This window comes from Piliocolobus tephrosceles, chromosome 2 (assembly GCF_002776525.5).
Source record: "Piliocolobus tephrosceles isolate RC106 chromosome 2, ASM277652v3, whole genome shotgun sequence".
Classification (NCBI taxonomy): domain Eukaryota; kingdom Metazoa; phylum Chordata; class Mammalia; order Primates; family Cercopithecidae; genus Piliocolobus; species Piliocolobus tephrosceles.
The window spans coordinates 92,008,173-92,021,534 of record NC_045435.1 but is presented as its reverse complement, the minus strand read 5'-3'; the positions used below and the strand labels follow the sequence as shown (position 1 = coordinate 92,021,534).

General features: G+C 42.4%; 1 protein-coding gene across 4 annotated transcripts; it reads left to right on the top strand.

Annotated features, from left to right (window-relative positions):
• Nucleotides 1–107: 107 nt before the first annotated feature.
• Nucleotides 108–12,440, top strand: ZNF35 (zinc finger protein 35). 4 transcript variants are annotated; one of them, XM_023231635.2, is made up of 4 exons: nucleotides 108–215; nucleotides 2,567–2,885; nucleotides 4,178–4,322; nucleotides 10,350–12,440. In XM_023231635.2, exons 2-4 carry the CDS (start codon nucleotides 2,694–2,696, stop codon nucleotides 11,594–11,596), a joined length of 1,584 nt encoding a protein of 527 aa, XP_023087403.1. In that variant the 5' UTR covers nucleotides 108–215; nucleotides 2,567–2,693; the 3' UTR covers nucleotides 11,597–12,440. The 4 variants fall into 4 exon arrangements, with proteins under 4 accessions (XP_023087403.1, XP_023087405.1, XP_023087404.1 ...); XM_023231637.1 differs by having other exon boundaries at nucleotides 118–192; nucleotides 2,570–2,885; XM_023231636.1 differs by having other exon boundaries at nucleotides 122–215; nucleotides 2,570–2,885.
• The last annotated feature ends 922 nt before the right edge of the window (nucleotides 12,441–13,362 follow it).

Genomic DNA, 13,362 nt, shown 5'->3' with positions numbered 1-13,362 from the left:
ATCCCTGGTCTGGGGCGACACTGGACACCCATAGAGAGGAAAGCACCTCCGAGATTCCTAGAGAGGCCGGCTTGGCGACTTGGGGAGCCGGAAGCCCATCCCGAGACACTTCCTGTCCGGTCATTGTTCTCGTACCGGTGGGAGCTGAGGTCCCGGTCAGCCAGCCTCATGCTGCAGAGCCAGTGAACTCAGGTCGGGCTTCTCAGCTGCGAACAGTGAGTGAGATCGAAGCGGGTGGGCACGAACGTCGAGGGAGAAGGAGGGGCTCTCCCAGGGACCATGGCCCTAGGAGCGGCCCCTGCTTCCTTTCCCTGGGGACACCAGCCTTGTCTGTCCTGGGGTGGGTAAGTTCCCCACAGCCTCGGAATCCCGGCTGCCGCCCACCTGGGGCCTGGCCCGAGAGAGGATGGACCCAGACCAGCCAAGGGGCCAGACAGGCCCCAGGGACGGGGTCGCGAGGAGCCTATACGTGGAGAGAATGGATTGCCACGTTTGGAAATAGAGAAAGGACATTGAAAGGGAGCCACTGATAGAGGGCCCTGTGCCCTCTGGGACCAGAGGTCCGTCTGAATCTGATCAGAAGTCTGATGAGAGTACTCACAGTAGGCAGTCTTGCACATACACAAGGTGGAACTAGTCTTAAGGACCTGCATATCAGATTGAATTCGGATAGTGATGGAAAGAATAATCCTCCAGAATTAAGATTTGTCACAGGAATGAAAGTATTGCATTACTTAATAAGTTGACATGGGGAAAAGAATATGATCACTTCAATAGCGGCAACAGGGGATTGAATAAGATTTAGCACCCTTTTCCAATAAAACATTCAAAGGGGGATAGAAGGAAGAATTTCAGTCTCTTCCTAAGCAATCAAACTAGTAAGGTTATTTTGCTCACAGGTTAAAAACAGCAACCCTGCCGGCTTAGCTGTGATAAAGGGTTACTGTTAATTAGTGAGGGTATGAATTGGCATGGTGCTTTTGGAAAGCAATTTGGCAATACATATCAACCAGCAAATCCTTGAACCAGTAATTCTGTGATTATTATAAAGGAATAATTCAGCAAAAAAATTATTTACAAAGAAAAACTTTTAAATATTAGTAAAATGGAAAAGTAAACTTTTACTAAATAAATGGTTCATAAATAGGATATGGTTAAGTAAATGACAATATAGCCACAATTTAGAATACTATGCCAGAGTGAGGTAGTTCTATATGTATTGTATTGACAGATTGTTAAGACTATTGTGAAATACAGAAATTGAGTTAAAAAACAATGCAGGTTTCTGAACAGTGTATAACTGTGATGATCTAAAGTATGTTTTTGAAAAATAAGCAGTAAGTGTGAAGGTGTACATATAAGTATGTAAATGCAGAGAAAATGGGTTAGGACTCCCATCTAAACTGATAAGTACTTTGTATGTGTGTGTGTAGTGTGTATAGGTTATATATTTAATTCTATGTATTTCTGTATTACTTGATCCTTTTTCAATGAAGATTTATCAACACTATAGGTTATTGTATAGCATTTAAAATAAGTATGAAGAGCCAGGTGTGGTGGCTCACGCCTGTAATCCCAGCACTTTGGGAGGCCGAGGCGGGTGGATCACAACGTCAGGAGATCGAGACCATCCTGGCTAACACGATGAAACCCCGTCCCCACTAAAAATACAAAAATTAGCTGGGCGCGGTGGTGGGCGCCTGTAGTCCCAGCTACTCGGGAGGCTGAGGTAGGAGAATGGTGTGAACCCGGAAGGCAGAGCTTACAGCGAGCCAAGATCACGCCACTGCACTCCAGCCTGGGAGACAGAGCAAGACTCCATATCTAAAAAAAAGTAATAATAACCATGAAGAATGGCAACATGAAAGTAATCTTTTTTTAAATCTTAAGTGTAATATTTTATCTCACAGGACATTTGGAAGCTATGGAAAATGTAAAAATCAAACAAAAAAAATGAAAAGAACCTTAAAACTACCTGTAATTACACCACCCAGAGATAACTACCCACTGCTAACATGTTTGTATAAAGACTCCCAGTCTTTTTCTTGGGATCCTTTTGTTCACATTATTTTGTATCCTTGGCAATAAAAAATCTTTTGTTGTAAAATCCTTTTTTTTAAAAATGCTATGATGATAATTGTGAAAATATGTATCCCCATAGTCAAAAACAAGAACTTATGAAATCATAATTATTAGTAGTAGGGTTGGAGATTTTCCTTTGAAAGAAATATCTGAAATCTTAAAATGTATAGTGGTTATCTCTTTGGAAGTAGACCGAGATGGTTTTTCTTAGTCATTTGCTGCATTTTTAAAGTTTTTATAATAAAAGTATGTTAACTTTTAATCAGGAAAAAATCAATAAACATTATATAAAGCTGTTTGCAATGTGATTATTATGGGAAGACATTACATGTTTACAGTCCAACCCCTTCATCCTGTGAGGGAGGAATAGAGGATTCCATGTCCTACAGTGGCCCCTGGCCAGGCACTGGTGAAATTTGCCAGTGTGCTAAGTGGCATCCAGCAAATCTCTCCTTGGTGCTAACAGTGTTTTCTGATTTCTCAGTAGGCAGTACTCATCTTGGCCCTGGGAAGAAACTCAAGAAGCAGCTTTTGAAACATAAAGCTTAGATGGGGTTTGACCTCTGCTGGGCAGCTCCCAGCTGTAGGAATTCCCCTGCTGAGCAGAGAAGATGACTGCAGAATTGAGAGAAGCCGTGGCCCTAGCTCCATGGGTCCCAGTGAAAGTGAAAAAGGAGGAGGAGGAGGAAGAAAACTTCCCAGGTCAGGCATCCAGCCAACAAGTGCACTCTGAGAACATCAAAGTCTGGGCCCCAGCGGAGGGTCTTCAGACAGGCCTTGATGGATCAGAAGAGGAAGAAAAGGTAAATTGGGTCCTGAGAGGAAGAGGGGAGGAGATACTTGAAGACCTCAAGGAGTTTAAGAGGGGACTCTGCCCCTCTACTTCCACACCTGGAATCTTATTTCTTGAGTATGATTCTAGCTTCCTGTCACTTGTAATAGGATAGAAATGTTCTCTTCTGATTGTGTTTCTATAAACCAGTGGTTCTCAAATTTTGCTACACAGAATCTGGAGAGCTTTTTATAAAATCTTGATGTCCATGCTGTATTCTGTTCCCATTAAATCATAATCCGGGGTCCAAGCACAGTGACTCACACCTGTAATCCCAGCACTTTGGGAGGCCAAGACGGGAGGATCACTTGAGGTCAGGAGTTCAAGACCAGCCTGGGCAACATTGCACACCTCATGTTTTTCTATGCAGAAATACAAAAAATTAGCTTGGAATGGTGGGATGTGCCTGTAATCTCAGCTACTTGGGAGGCTGAGGTGGAAGGATTGATTGAGCCCGGGAGGCATAGGTTGCAGTGAGCCGAATTAACGCCACTGCACTCTAGCCTAGGCAACAGAGTGAGACCCTGTCGCAAAAGAAAAAGAAAAAATAAAAGAATCTAGGGGTGGGACCTGGGTATCCATGGTTTTAAAAACTCTTCAGGTGATTTCAGTCAGCTTTTGACAATGCTAACCAGCGCTTCTAAAACTTGAATGTGCATAGGAATCACCTAGGGGCTCTTGTTAAAATAGTTAAAAGTTCAGATTCTGATTGAGGACGTCTGGGGATGGTCTGAGATTCTGTGTTTTCTTTTTCTTTTTTTTTTTTTTTGAGCTTGTGGGTGATGCAGATACTGCTGCTGATCTTTGCACCACACTTTGACTCATGAGGCTGTACACTGTGCTGTCCTTAATGTTTCAAACGCACCCCTTACCATTACTACTCAAATGAGGGCAGAGGTTCCCCCAGAGTCTTTCTGTAATAATATCATCAAAACCTTGCTGCTTTGTTCTTTAGATCCCACAAAAATTCACTTGGAAAATTCTTCCCATATGCTCTCTCCTCTTACGTACTCACTGATAAGCTAGGTTTAGATTCTGGAGTGAGCAGTGAGGTGCAATCAAAGTAATAAGCAAGGAAGTAGCTGGCTTGCTTCTCTGCCCAACTCACCCTGGGGGTTGGAGGAGACTCTGGCTTCCTTTTCTGTTTTTAAAAATTGTTTTATGGCCTCCAGGAATAGATAATTATGTTCTCATTCTCAAAATTGTAATCACACTACCCCCTACCACCAGTTCCCTCTTAAACATGTTCCTCCTTGCCTCTAGGGTCAGAACATATTCTGGGACATGGCGGTAGTCCTGAAAGCAACTCAGGAGGCACCTGCTGCTTCACCCCTTGGCAGCTACTCGTTACCAGGGACTCTGGCCAAGAGTGAGATACTGGAGACTCATGGGACCATGAACTTTCTAGGTATGGTTCAATTCCCTGATTCTGAATCTGACCATTGGGGTTTCTCAAATCTTTTCAGAGACTGTGGTGGGCATCCAGTTTCCTAGGTTGACCAACAGAGTACTGAGGTATTAAAAGTGTCAAGGAAAGTTGGAAAGACAAATGGTACAATGCCTGTGTATTTGTTACGGGAAGTGGCTTATTTTGCACACAGGCTCAAGACACCAGACAAACATAGGTTTTGTCCCTAAAACCTGATCAACACCAATATGGCACCAGGTTCAAGAGGCTGAATAAGAGACCTAGGGCCAGCAAACGACATGGAGTTTTACTAGATGTTTATGTACAGGTTACACAGTCTAAAGGCAGTGGGCTGGGCACAGGAGAACCACATGCCCCAGCTGCACAGGCTGGGCAGGAGAACTGCAACCGCTTGCCAAAGGCATGCAGTTTATATAACATTTTCACCTAACACCCTCCCGCTAATGACCTCCACCTGGCAGCCTTACTTTAACACAAAACAAGGGGTCCCAATCCCCTTTAGGGCCCGTATTCCACTGAAAGGGGTAGGGAATGGATAAGGAATGGAGCTCCAGGTTGGCCACTTCTGGATTCCTTTGCTTGGAACTCCAAACTGTATTCAGGTGTGTCTGCCATACAAGCTCATTCTCAGGTTATGCTTAAGTTGTTGCCATCAGGTGTTTTTACCACACAATAGGCAAATTCCAAACTCACTTTTTAGTGATATTTATTGTTCAGTGAGTTTCATCTCTGTGTACACATGTAAGCACATGTCCTCTTTATGTACTTTGTAGTTAGTATAGGTTAGTGAGCCTGCAAGAGATGCTAGCTGAGGTAGGATCAGTCAACTTTTGTGGTGATATTGAGCAAATGCCCTGGAGATGTTCTGTTTTCATAGATCTTTGTGCAAATTATGGAGAATTTTGAGCAGCTATGTCAACTATAATGATGTTCAAAACTAGGTCTTCATGGAGGGTACTGATGGCTTATCAACTTGTTCTCTCTAAGCTAGGACTAAAGAAAGGATAGTACATTCTAAAGATCTCACTGGCAGTGGCAGAAGCATGCCTGTGGAGGAGTGACATATAAGTGAGGGTCAAGAATGCAGTATCCATGAGTCCTGTGTTTCAAAGCACTTATCAGAGATTGCCAAGCCCTATTCTTTTTATGAGTCTGCCAGATAATTAACACTTTGAACCCCCTTCTCCTCCCTAACCAGTTCCTCAGGTGTCTGGGGACCAAATCACTTTCTTAAACCAGTGCTATGGGGAAGACGAGGATCTCCACCTAGATTTTCTTGTCTCATTTTTAATTATTCCCAAACTCTTAGCAGCTTCTGTTCCCCACTTTCTGCTTTCTGTTCCATTCTCTCTGGTGCATTCCCCTGCGTGTCACTTATTTTCTGTCTCTTGGCTTTATCAGCCATAACCCCAACAGCTGCACCTCGTCAGGAATGGGCTCCCTTTTCCTACTTTGCCTCTTACCTCAAGGCCGTGTTCATACCCGAGACTTACCATTTTGTGCTGCCAGCTATTTCCATGGCGATGGCAGGAACACTGCCAACACTATTTCCATGGCGATATCAGCAGGCGATGGCGGGAACACTGAGCTTTATGTGTGAGAGACATCTGAGTGGGGTTGCTGCCCTGCCTCTAGTAACTCTGTGACCTCGAGTAAGTCCCTTCTCTCTCTGGACCTCCATTTCCTGTTCTACAAATTGGGTGTGTTCATTCATTAAGTATAGGATTCATTGGCGCTCTACTTCCTGTGTGCCAGGCAGTGTGATAGGTGCTAGAGATACAGAAATGAATAAGACACAACCTTGCTCTTTTTTTAGCTGAAGGAGAACAGTTTCATCATCATGATGAAATTGTATAATATACATGAAAGTGCTCTGGAAATTGTGATGTGTTACTGGGTTTTTAATGTCTGAGCAAGTTTTAACTGCAGTTTTCATATTTTAATTAATGTTGCATTTATTAAAGTGTATTCATTTAAAAACCAATTTTTAAGCCATTAAGCATAACTTTTTACTTCATCCATACGTCTAGAAATATTTGTATAAAAGTGAGAACATTTGTATTTTTTCTTTAATTTATGTTCAGTTAAACTTCAAATTTTACAGATTAAATTTTTTAAACATTTTGGCCGGGCGCAGTGGCTCAAACCTGTAATCCTAGCACTTTGGGAGGCAGAGGCGGGTGGATCACCTGATAACAGGAGTTCGAGACGAGCCTGGCCAACATGGTGAAACCCTGTCTCTACTAAAAATACAAAAATTAGTCAGGCGTGGTGGTGCGTGTCTGTAGTCCCAGCTACTCGGGAAGCTGAAACAGGAGAATCGCTTGAACCTGGGAGACAGAGGTTGCAGTGAGCCAAGATTGCACCACTGCACTCCAGCCTGGGCGACAGAGCGAGACTCCGTCTAAAACTATAAATAAAATAAAATTTTTAAACATTTAATCCTACCTGCTTATCAAATTTCTTTATATAAAACATAATTGCAAATTTGATATCTTTAGTTCTTTAAAACATTCCAAACACCTAACTGAGCAGATTTACAAGTCTTGTAAATAAAATCTTGATAAACACACAGCTTTTATAAATCTAATGAATAGGACTTATACATTTAGTAAATCAAATTACCCTTCTTATCTCTGAATATAGTCACCAGCTGAGATGGCAGCCTCATGTAGCATTTCAGGTATCTTTTAAAAAAAAAAAAAAAAGAGTGAAAGAAAAGTATTGATTTCAGAACTATGGCTATGCCTGTGTTCTAGTTGGTCACAAATTAGTTTTTGGTTTAGTTTTTCATTATTTCTGTACTTAATTTAATTTCTCGAGAGCTACAGTAATCCTACATGTTTTTAAAAAAGGAAAAATACTATTTCAGGTAAACCAAGGTTATACACCCGGATTATTTGCTGATTAATCTTTTTACCCAAAGAAATTTGAACTTGACTAACACCAGATGGACCCTAATTCTCTTTTCTTAGGCACTTGTCCAGACCCCAGGTCTTACTTTACTCAGTGATGAATCACTTGCATGAAAACCTTCTAGGCTACAGTTGCACCTGGTTTTGTGATGGTTTTGACAGGAGACATCATTCAGATAGAAGGAATTGTTTCCATTATTGACTGTAATCAGTTTAGTAGTTCCCACTGATCTTCATTCTTCATGCCCATCATTCTAAATCTCCCAGTAAGGAGGTTAGGAGTGAAGGTCAGGGAGACAGTGCAGCTATGAACTAAAGTTTTCATGGGCTCTGTTTCTGTTGGAGAGATGCCCAGCTTGGGGATGGGAGGCCCAAGTGTCAGTGATGGGGAGTTAAAGCAAAAGAGGAGGTGAAAAGAACCAAGGGAGGAGATGTTAGATGGGAGAAGAATAAAGTGGGATATAGGAGGAGATGTTAGATGGAAGAAGAATAAAGTGGGATGTAGGTGTTAAAGTAACAGTAAAGAACATAAAGAGAAGAAAGCAGTCAGCAAAAGAAAAACAGAAGAGGCATGAAACTGTATATGGAAAAATTCAAAATATTTCACACAAAAAATTAAAAAATAGGAGAGGAGAGAGATGAAGAGTCAGTAAGGGGTCAAGATAACAGGAAAAAATAAGAAAGCAACAGCAGAAGAAAAGATAGAAGAGCAAGTAAACTACAGAGAGAAAAACAGTACATTTTTAAAAAGCAAGAGAGAGCAGAACAGTAGGAATAGAAATAACCAGAAAAAGTTTAGCGTTTCAGATTTTTTTTTTTTTTCAGATGAGTTTTACTCTGCCACCCAGGCTGGAGTGCAGTGGCATGATCTTGGCTCACTGCAACCTCCACCTCCTGGATTCAAGTGATTCTCATGCCTCAGTCTCCAGAGCAGCTGGGATTACAGGTGCCCGCCACAACACCCAGCTAATTTTTTTGTATTTTTCCTAGAGACCGGGTTTCACCGTGTTGGCCAGGCTGGTCTCCAACTCCTGACCTCAGGTGATCCACCTGCTTTGGCCTCCCAAACCAAAGTGCTGGGATTACATGAGCCACCGCACCTGGTTTTTTTTTTTTTTTTTTTTTTTGAGATAGAGTCTCGCTCTGTCTCGTCCAGGCTGTAGTGCAAGTGCAGTGGTGCAGTCTCAGCTCACTGCAGCCTCCACCTCCCAGATTCAAGCGATTCTCCTGCCTCAGCCTCCCAAGTAGCTGGGGACTACAGGCATGCACCACCACACCTGGCTAATTTTGTATTTGTAATAGAGATGGGGTTTCACCATGTTGGCCAGGCCGGTCTCAAACTCCTGACCTCAGGTGATCTGCCCACCTCAGCCTCCCAAAATGCTGGGATTACAGGTGTGAGCCACTGCGACCTGCCAGCATTTCAGATTTTTATTGTTTGTCGTATCTGGGACTCTTCTATATCCAGCACTTGGGCATTTCTTTCCTCTGACACTGCTCATCTTGTGTGAACGATTGTGATAGAATTTCGGATTACCATCGTCTTAACCAGGCAATCAAACCAGGCTGTTTTCCTGCCCCCAATATTGCTTTGTACCACTCCAACATCCTTGTCCCACCCTTATCATTGGTTGGATGGTCATCCTGTAGGATATTTCCCTCTCATGGGTGCTAGTCTCCCCACTGTGCAGTAGCAGCAGTTATAACCTGAAACTCACAGCACCACTGCTCATTTCTGAGCTGACATCACCAATGGGAATACCTCCCTCCTCTACAGGCTTGCCACCCATTCCTGTTACCCTTTATTTCACTTGCCTTATTTCTTGAGCTTGGTTTAACTGACAAACACTTGTTAAGGGTTCACTGTGCCAAAACTGGGTTACATGGTTGCACATTTCAAGGTCAAGGAAAGTGAGGGTGCAGAGGAGACAAACGTAAAGAACTATGATGTTACTGATAGCAGGACTTCTTTTTGACACCATTAGATTCTGAAGCAATGTAAAGCATCCAGAGACTAATCAGTGTCATAAAGCTTCAGGGTGTTTTGATGTTCTCATATTTTCTGGCATTGTGGAGCAGGCTATGCCATAACTGAACAAGGTCAGCTTTCCTTGACACAATGCTAAGCTATTCCTATGACACAAGGGTAAGAGTTTGCCATGTATGGTTTCTTTTTTAATTCTCCTAGTGTAGCTGTCTGTCACCATAGCAACTCCCCTCCCCTGAGCATTCATCTTTCCTTCTGACCCCTCACAACATCATCATCAGTCAGCCTGAAAGTTGCTGCACACATTCAGAACACTGACTGTATTCCAGACAATGCCTTAGTAGTTGACATAGAGTAACTCCATTAATATACTCACGGCCTTATGAGGTAGATACTATTAGTATCCCTGTTTTAGAGATTGGGAAACTGAGGCACACAGGAGTTAAGTAGCCCAAAGTCATGCAGCTAGTTAGTGTTAGAGCAGAGATTTGAAACCAGGCAGTCTGGCTCTAGAATCCATGTTCTTAACCTATATGCTGCAGGACCTCACAGCATTTCATATGCTTTTGGCTGCTGTGGCTATCTTGGCAGCCAGTGTTACGCTTTCTGTCCATGCTTATCCTTTCTTTGATATCCAGTATCCTCAGACACAGAAACCTTGGTCACAGGTAGCAAATCTCCCTAATTAACTGGTGGGTTGTAAGCAAATCCACACTAAGTAGCTAAGGTAAGAAGGCAAGCCTAGGGAGAGGCTTGTGTCCTTCATAACTGGTCTTCATTGCAAGGGCAGTCATCATACAGCCAGGAGGAGCACTGTCTGGAGATTGGGCCTCCCTGGCATGAGGCAGTGGGGTTAAGTGTCTAATGGAGGCAAGTGGAAGTGCTGAAAAGACCATGAGTCAGTGGATTCTGCTGTAGGTAGAGGAGGGCAAAGCCCCAGCTAAAGAACCTATGGAGGAGAGGTAACATGTGATGGGATTCTTTTTTTTTGATGAAGCCATTTTGTGGAGGTGCTGAGATCACATACTTCCTTTTATGACTTGATCCTATTGTTTTTCTAGGCCAGAGAAAGCTAACATTTGTATTGTCTGTTTCTTGGTTCAGGTGCTGAAACCAAGAACCTACAGTTACTGGTTCCAAAAACTGAGATATGTGAGGAAGCTGAAAAACCCCTCATCATATCAGAAAGAATCCAGAAAGCTGATCCTCAAGGACCTGAGTTAGGAGAAGCTTGTGAAAAAGGAAACATGTTAAAGAGGCAGAGAATAAAGAGGGAAAAGAAAGATTTCAGACAAGTGATAGTGAATGACCATCAGTTATCTGAAAGCTTCAAAGAAGAAGAAAACCAGAAATGTAAGAAATCTGGGGGAAAATACAGCCTTAATTCTGGTGCTGTTAAAAATCCAAAAACCCAGCTTGGGCAAAAGCCTTTTACATGTAGCGTGTGTGGGAAAGGATTTAGTCAGAGTGCAAACCTCGTTGTGCATCAGCGAATCCACACTGGGGAGAAACCCTTTGAATGTCATGAGTGTGGGAAGGCCTTCATTCAAAGTGCAAACCTCGTTGTGCATCAGAGAATCCACACTGGACAGAAACCTTATGTTTGCTCAAAATGTGGGAAAGCCTTCACTCAGAGTTCAAATCTGACTGTACATCAAAAAATCCACTCCTTAGAAAAAACTTTTAAATGCAGTGAATGTGAGAAAGCCTTTAGTTACAGCTCACAACTTGCTCGGCACCAGAAAGTCCACATTACAGAAAAATGCTATGAATGTAATGAATGTGGGAAAACATTTACTAGGAGCTCAAACCTCATTGTCCACCAGAGGATCCACACTGGGGAGAAGCCCTTTGCCTGTAATGATTGTGGCAAAGCGTTTACCCAGAGTGCAAATCTTATTGTACATCAGCGAAGCCATACTGGTGAAAAGCCATATGAGTGTAAAGAGTGTGGGAAAGCCTTTAGTTGTTTTTCACACCTTATTGTGCACCAGAGAATTCACACTGCAGAGAAACCTTACGACTGCAGCGAATGTGGGAAAGCCTTCAGTCAGCTCTCTTGCCTTATTGTCCACCAGAGAATTCACAGTGGAGATCTTCCTTACGTGTGTAATGAATGTGGGAAGGCCTTCACATGTAGCTCATACCTACTTATTCATCAGAGAATTCATAATGGAGAAAAACCTTACACATGTAATGAGTGTGGGAAGGCCTTCAGACAGAGGTCGAGCCTCACTGTGCACCAGAGAACCCACACTGGGGAGAAGCCCTATGAATGTGAGAAGTGTGGTGCAGCTTTCATTTCCAATTCACACCTCATGCGACACCACAGAACCCATCTTGTTGAATAACAAGTAAGGAAGAGGAAGACCTCCAACATTGGTCATAACCTTCTGCCTCCCTAGTGAGACACCTCTTTGCTGTTTTCTTCCTCCTCTATAAAAGTGAGGGCTATGTCCTTAAAAGTTAAGAGTTTTCAGGAATGCAGCACAAAACACAAGAAAAGCATTTCAGAGGCTAATTTAAAGAAAACAAAAAGTAAGCACCTAAAGGCAAGGACTTTGTTTTAACTGTACCTTAAGCGGTCATATTTTCTGAAGTGGAATGTGACTTTCTCAGGAATGGGTCATACAAAGCTAAGTGGTAATGATGCCATTTGGGGAAAGGTCTTTTTTGCTTAATTTTGTTTTTTAAAACTGATGATTGCTTGAGCAACAGGAAGGTTATCTGCCTGGTTGAATTCTGGTTGAACTGTGTATTCTAATATTTCTGGTTAAGTGGTGACTAGGTAAGGAAACCACTTGGGGTATCAGTCCAACAATTCACTTATGAACATTTATAAGCTTTCCATTTCCTAGGTAATTTTTAAAAAGTCAGTCAAAACAAAAAAACTTTACTGAAAATGGACAGAAATAGGAAATGGACTTTTTCCTTACTGTCTATACCTCTTGAACCTTGGTATCGTAAAGATCTGGGGACCTCTGAGTCTATTCTGACCATTCCCTAGTCTGCATGGCCAAGCACTCAAGGACTGATGGACACCACACACCAGCTATATTCATTTGCCAAGATCAACAGCTCCTTCTCCAAACAACTCTAGCCCCCAATTCCCATCACATTCCATTTGGGTGAGATGCAACTAACAACCCCTTCCTGGATAAAGGAGTCAAAGAATAAAGCTTGCCTAGAGGCATGCCCCAGTTGTCTCTGCTGTCATTCTGCTCAAGTCCAGCCAGGGGTCTCAGTTTGGGTTTTATTCTGACATTCTGGATGGTGTTCAGAAGAAATGGTGGAGCTCTTCTCATTCTGAGAGGACCTAAGAGGGAAAGTGAATGGAGAGGGGAGGTGGAAGTAAGATTCCTAAGGTCTTAATTTGATTTTTTGAGAAATTCAGAAGTGTTGGAATATGAAAACTTTTAGAGGTATGAAGAAACTGGCTAAGGTAAGATATCTTTGTTACCATTGAGCCTTTACTCCTGGAAGAATGGTTTATTAAACTATGCAGTAGGTAATAATGTAATAATATTGCCTTGTATTTATATAGAACTTTTATTCTTTGTTGTGCACCCTTATGTATTGACCATGATACCTGGCATGTATCTCACACATTCACATAAATCACTACTTTAGTGCTTACAACACTGAAAGAGGTGGTTGCCTGTTTACCTGAGAATGGTCATTTAGTGCAAGGCCAAGTAACAAGTGACAGCTTATATCCAAGTCCAGGATCTGACTCTAGATTCTGTGTTCTGCCGTGCCACTTCCCTCACTATCTGTAATCCCGATGCAGACCTGTGGAGGAGACAAAGGGGTATATAGTCCCATTTTTCAGGTGAGGAAGCTCATGTGACATGTTTTGGGGAGTGCCTTAGGCACTGTGACCAGAAATCAGCAAACCTAAGACTATTTGGTCTCCTGATTTCTGGCTGTGTCCCTCCACACTGTTCCAATGCTTCAGGGCATACAAGAGCATTTATCATAAATGCTGAGCCTGATGCAGCTCTTATGCAGAAGTCCCATGCATTTATTATCACATTTCTGTAAGACTGAATATTAATCACATAGTGTTTTCTAGTTTATAGAGTACTTTTCTTGGTTTGTTTGTTTTTTGTTTTTG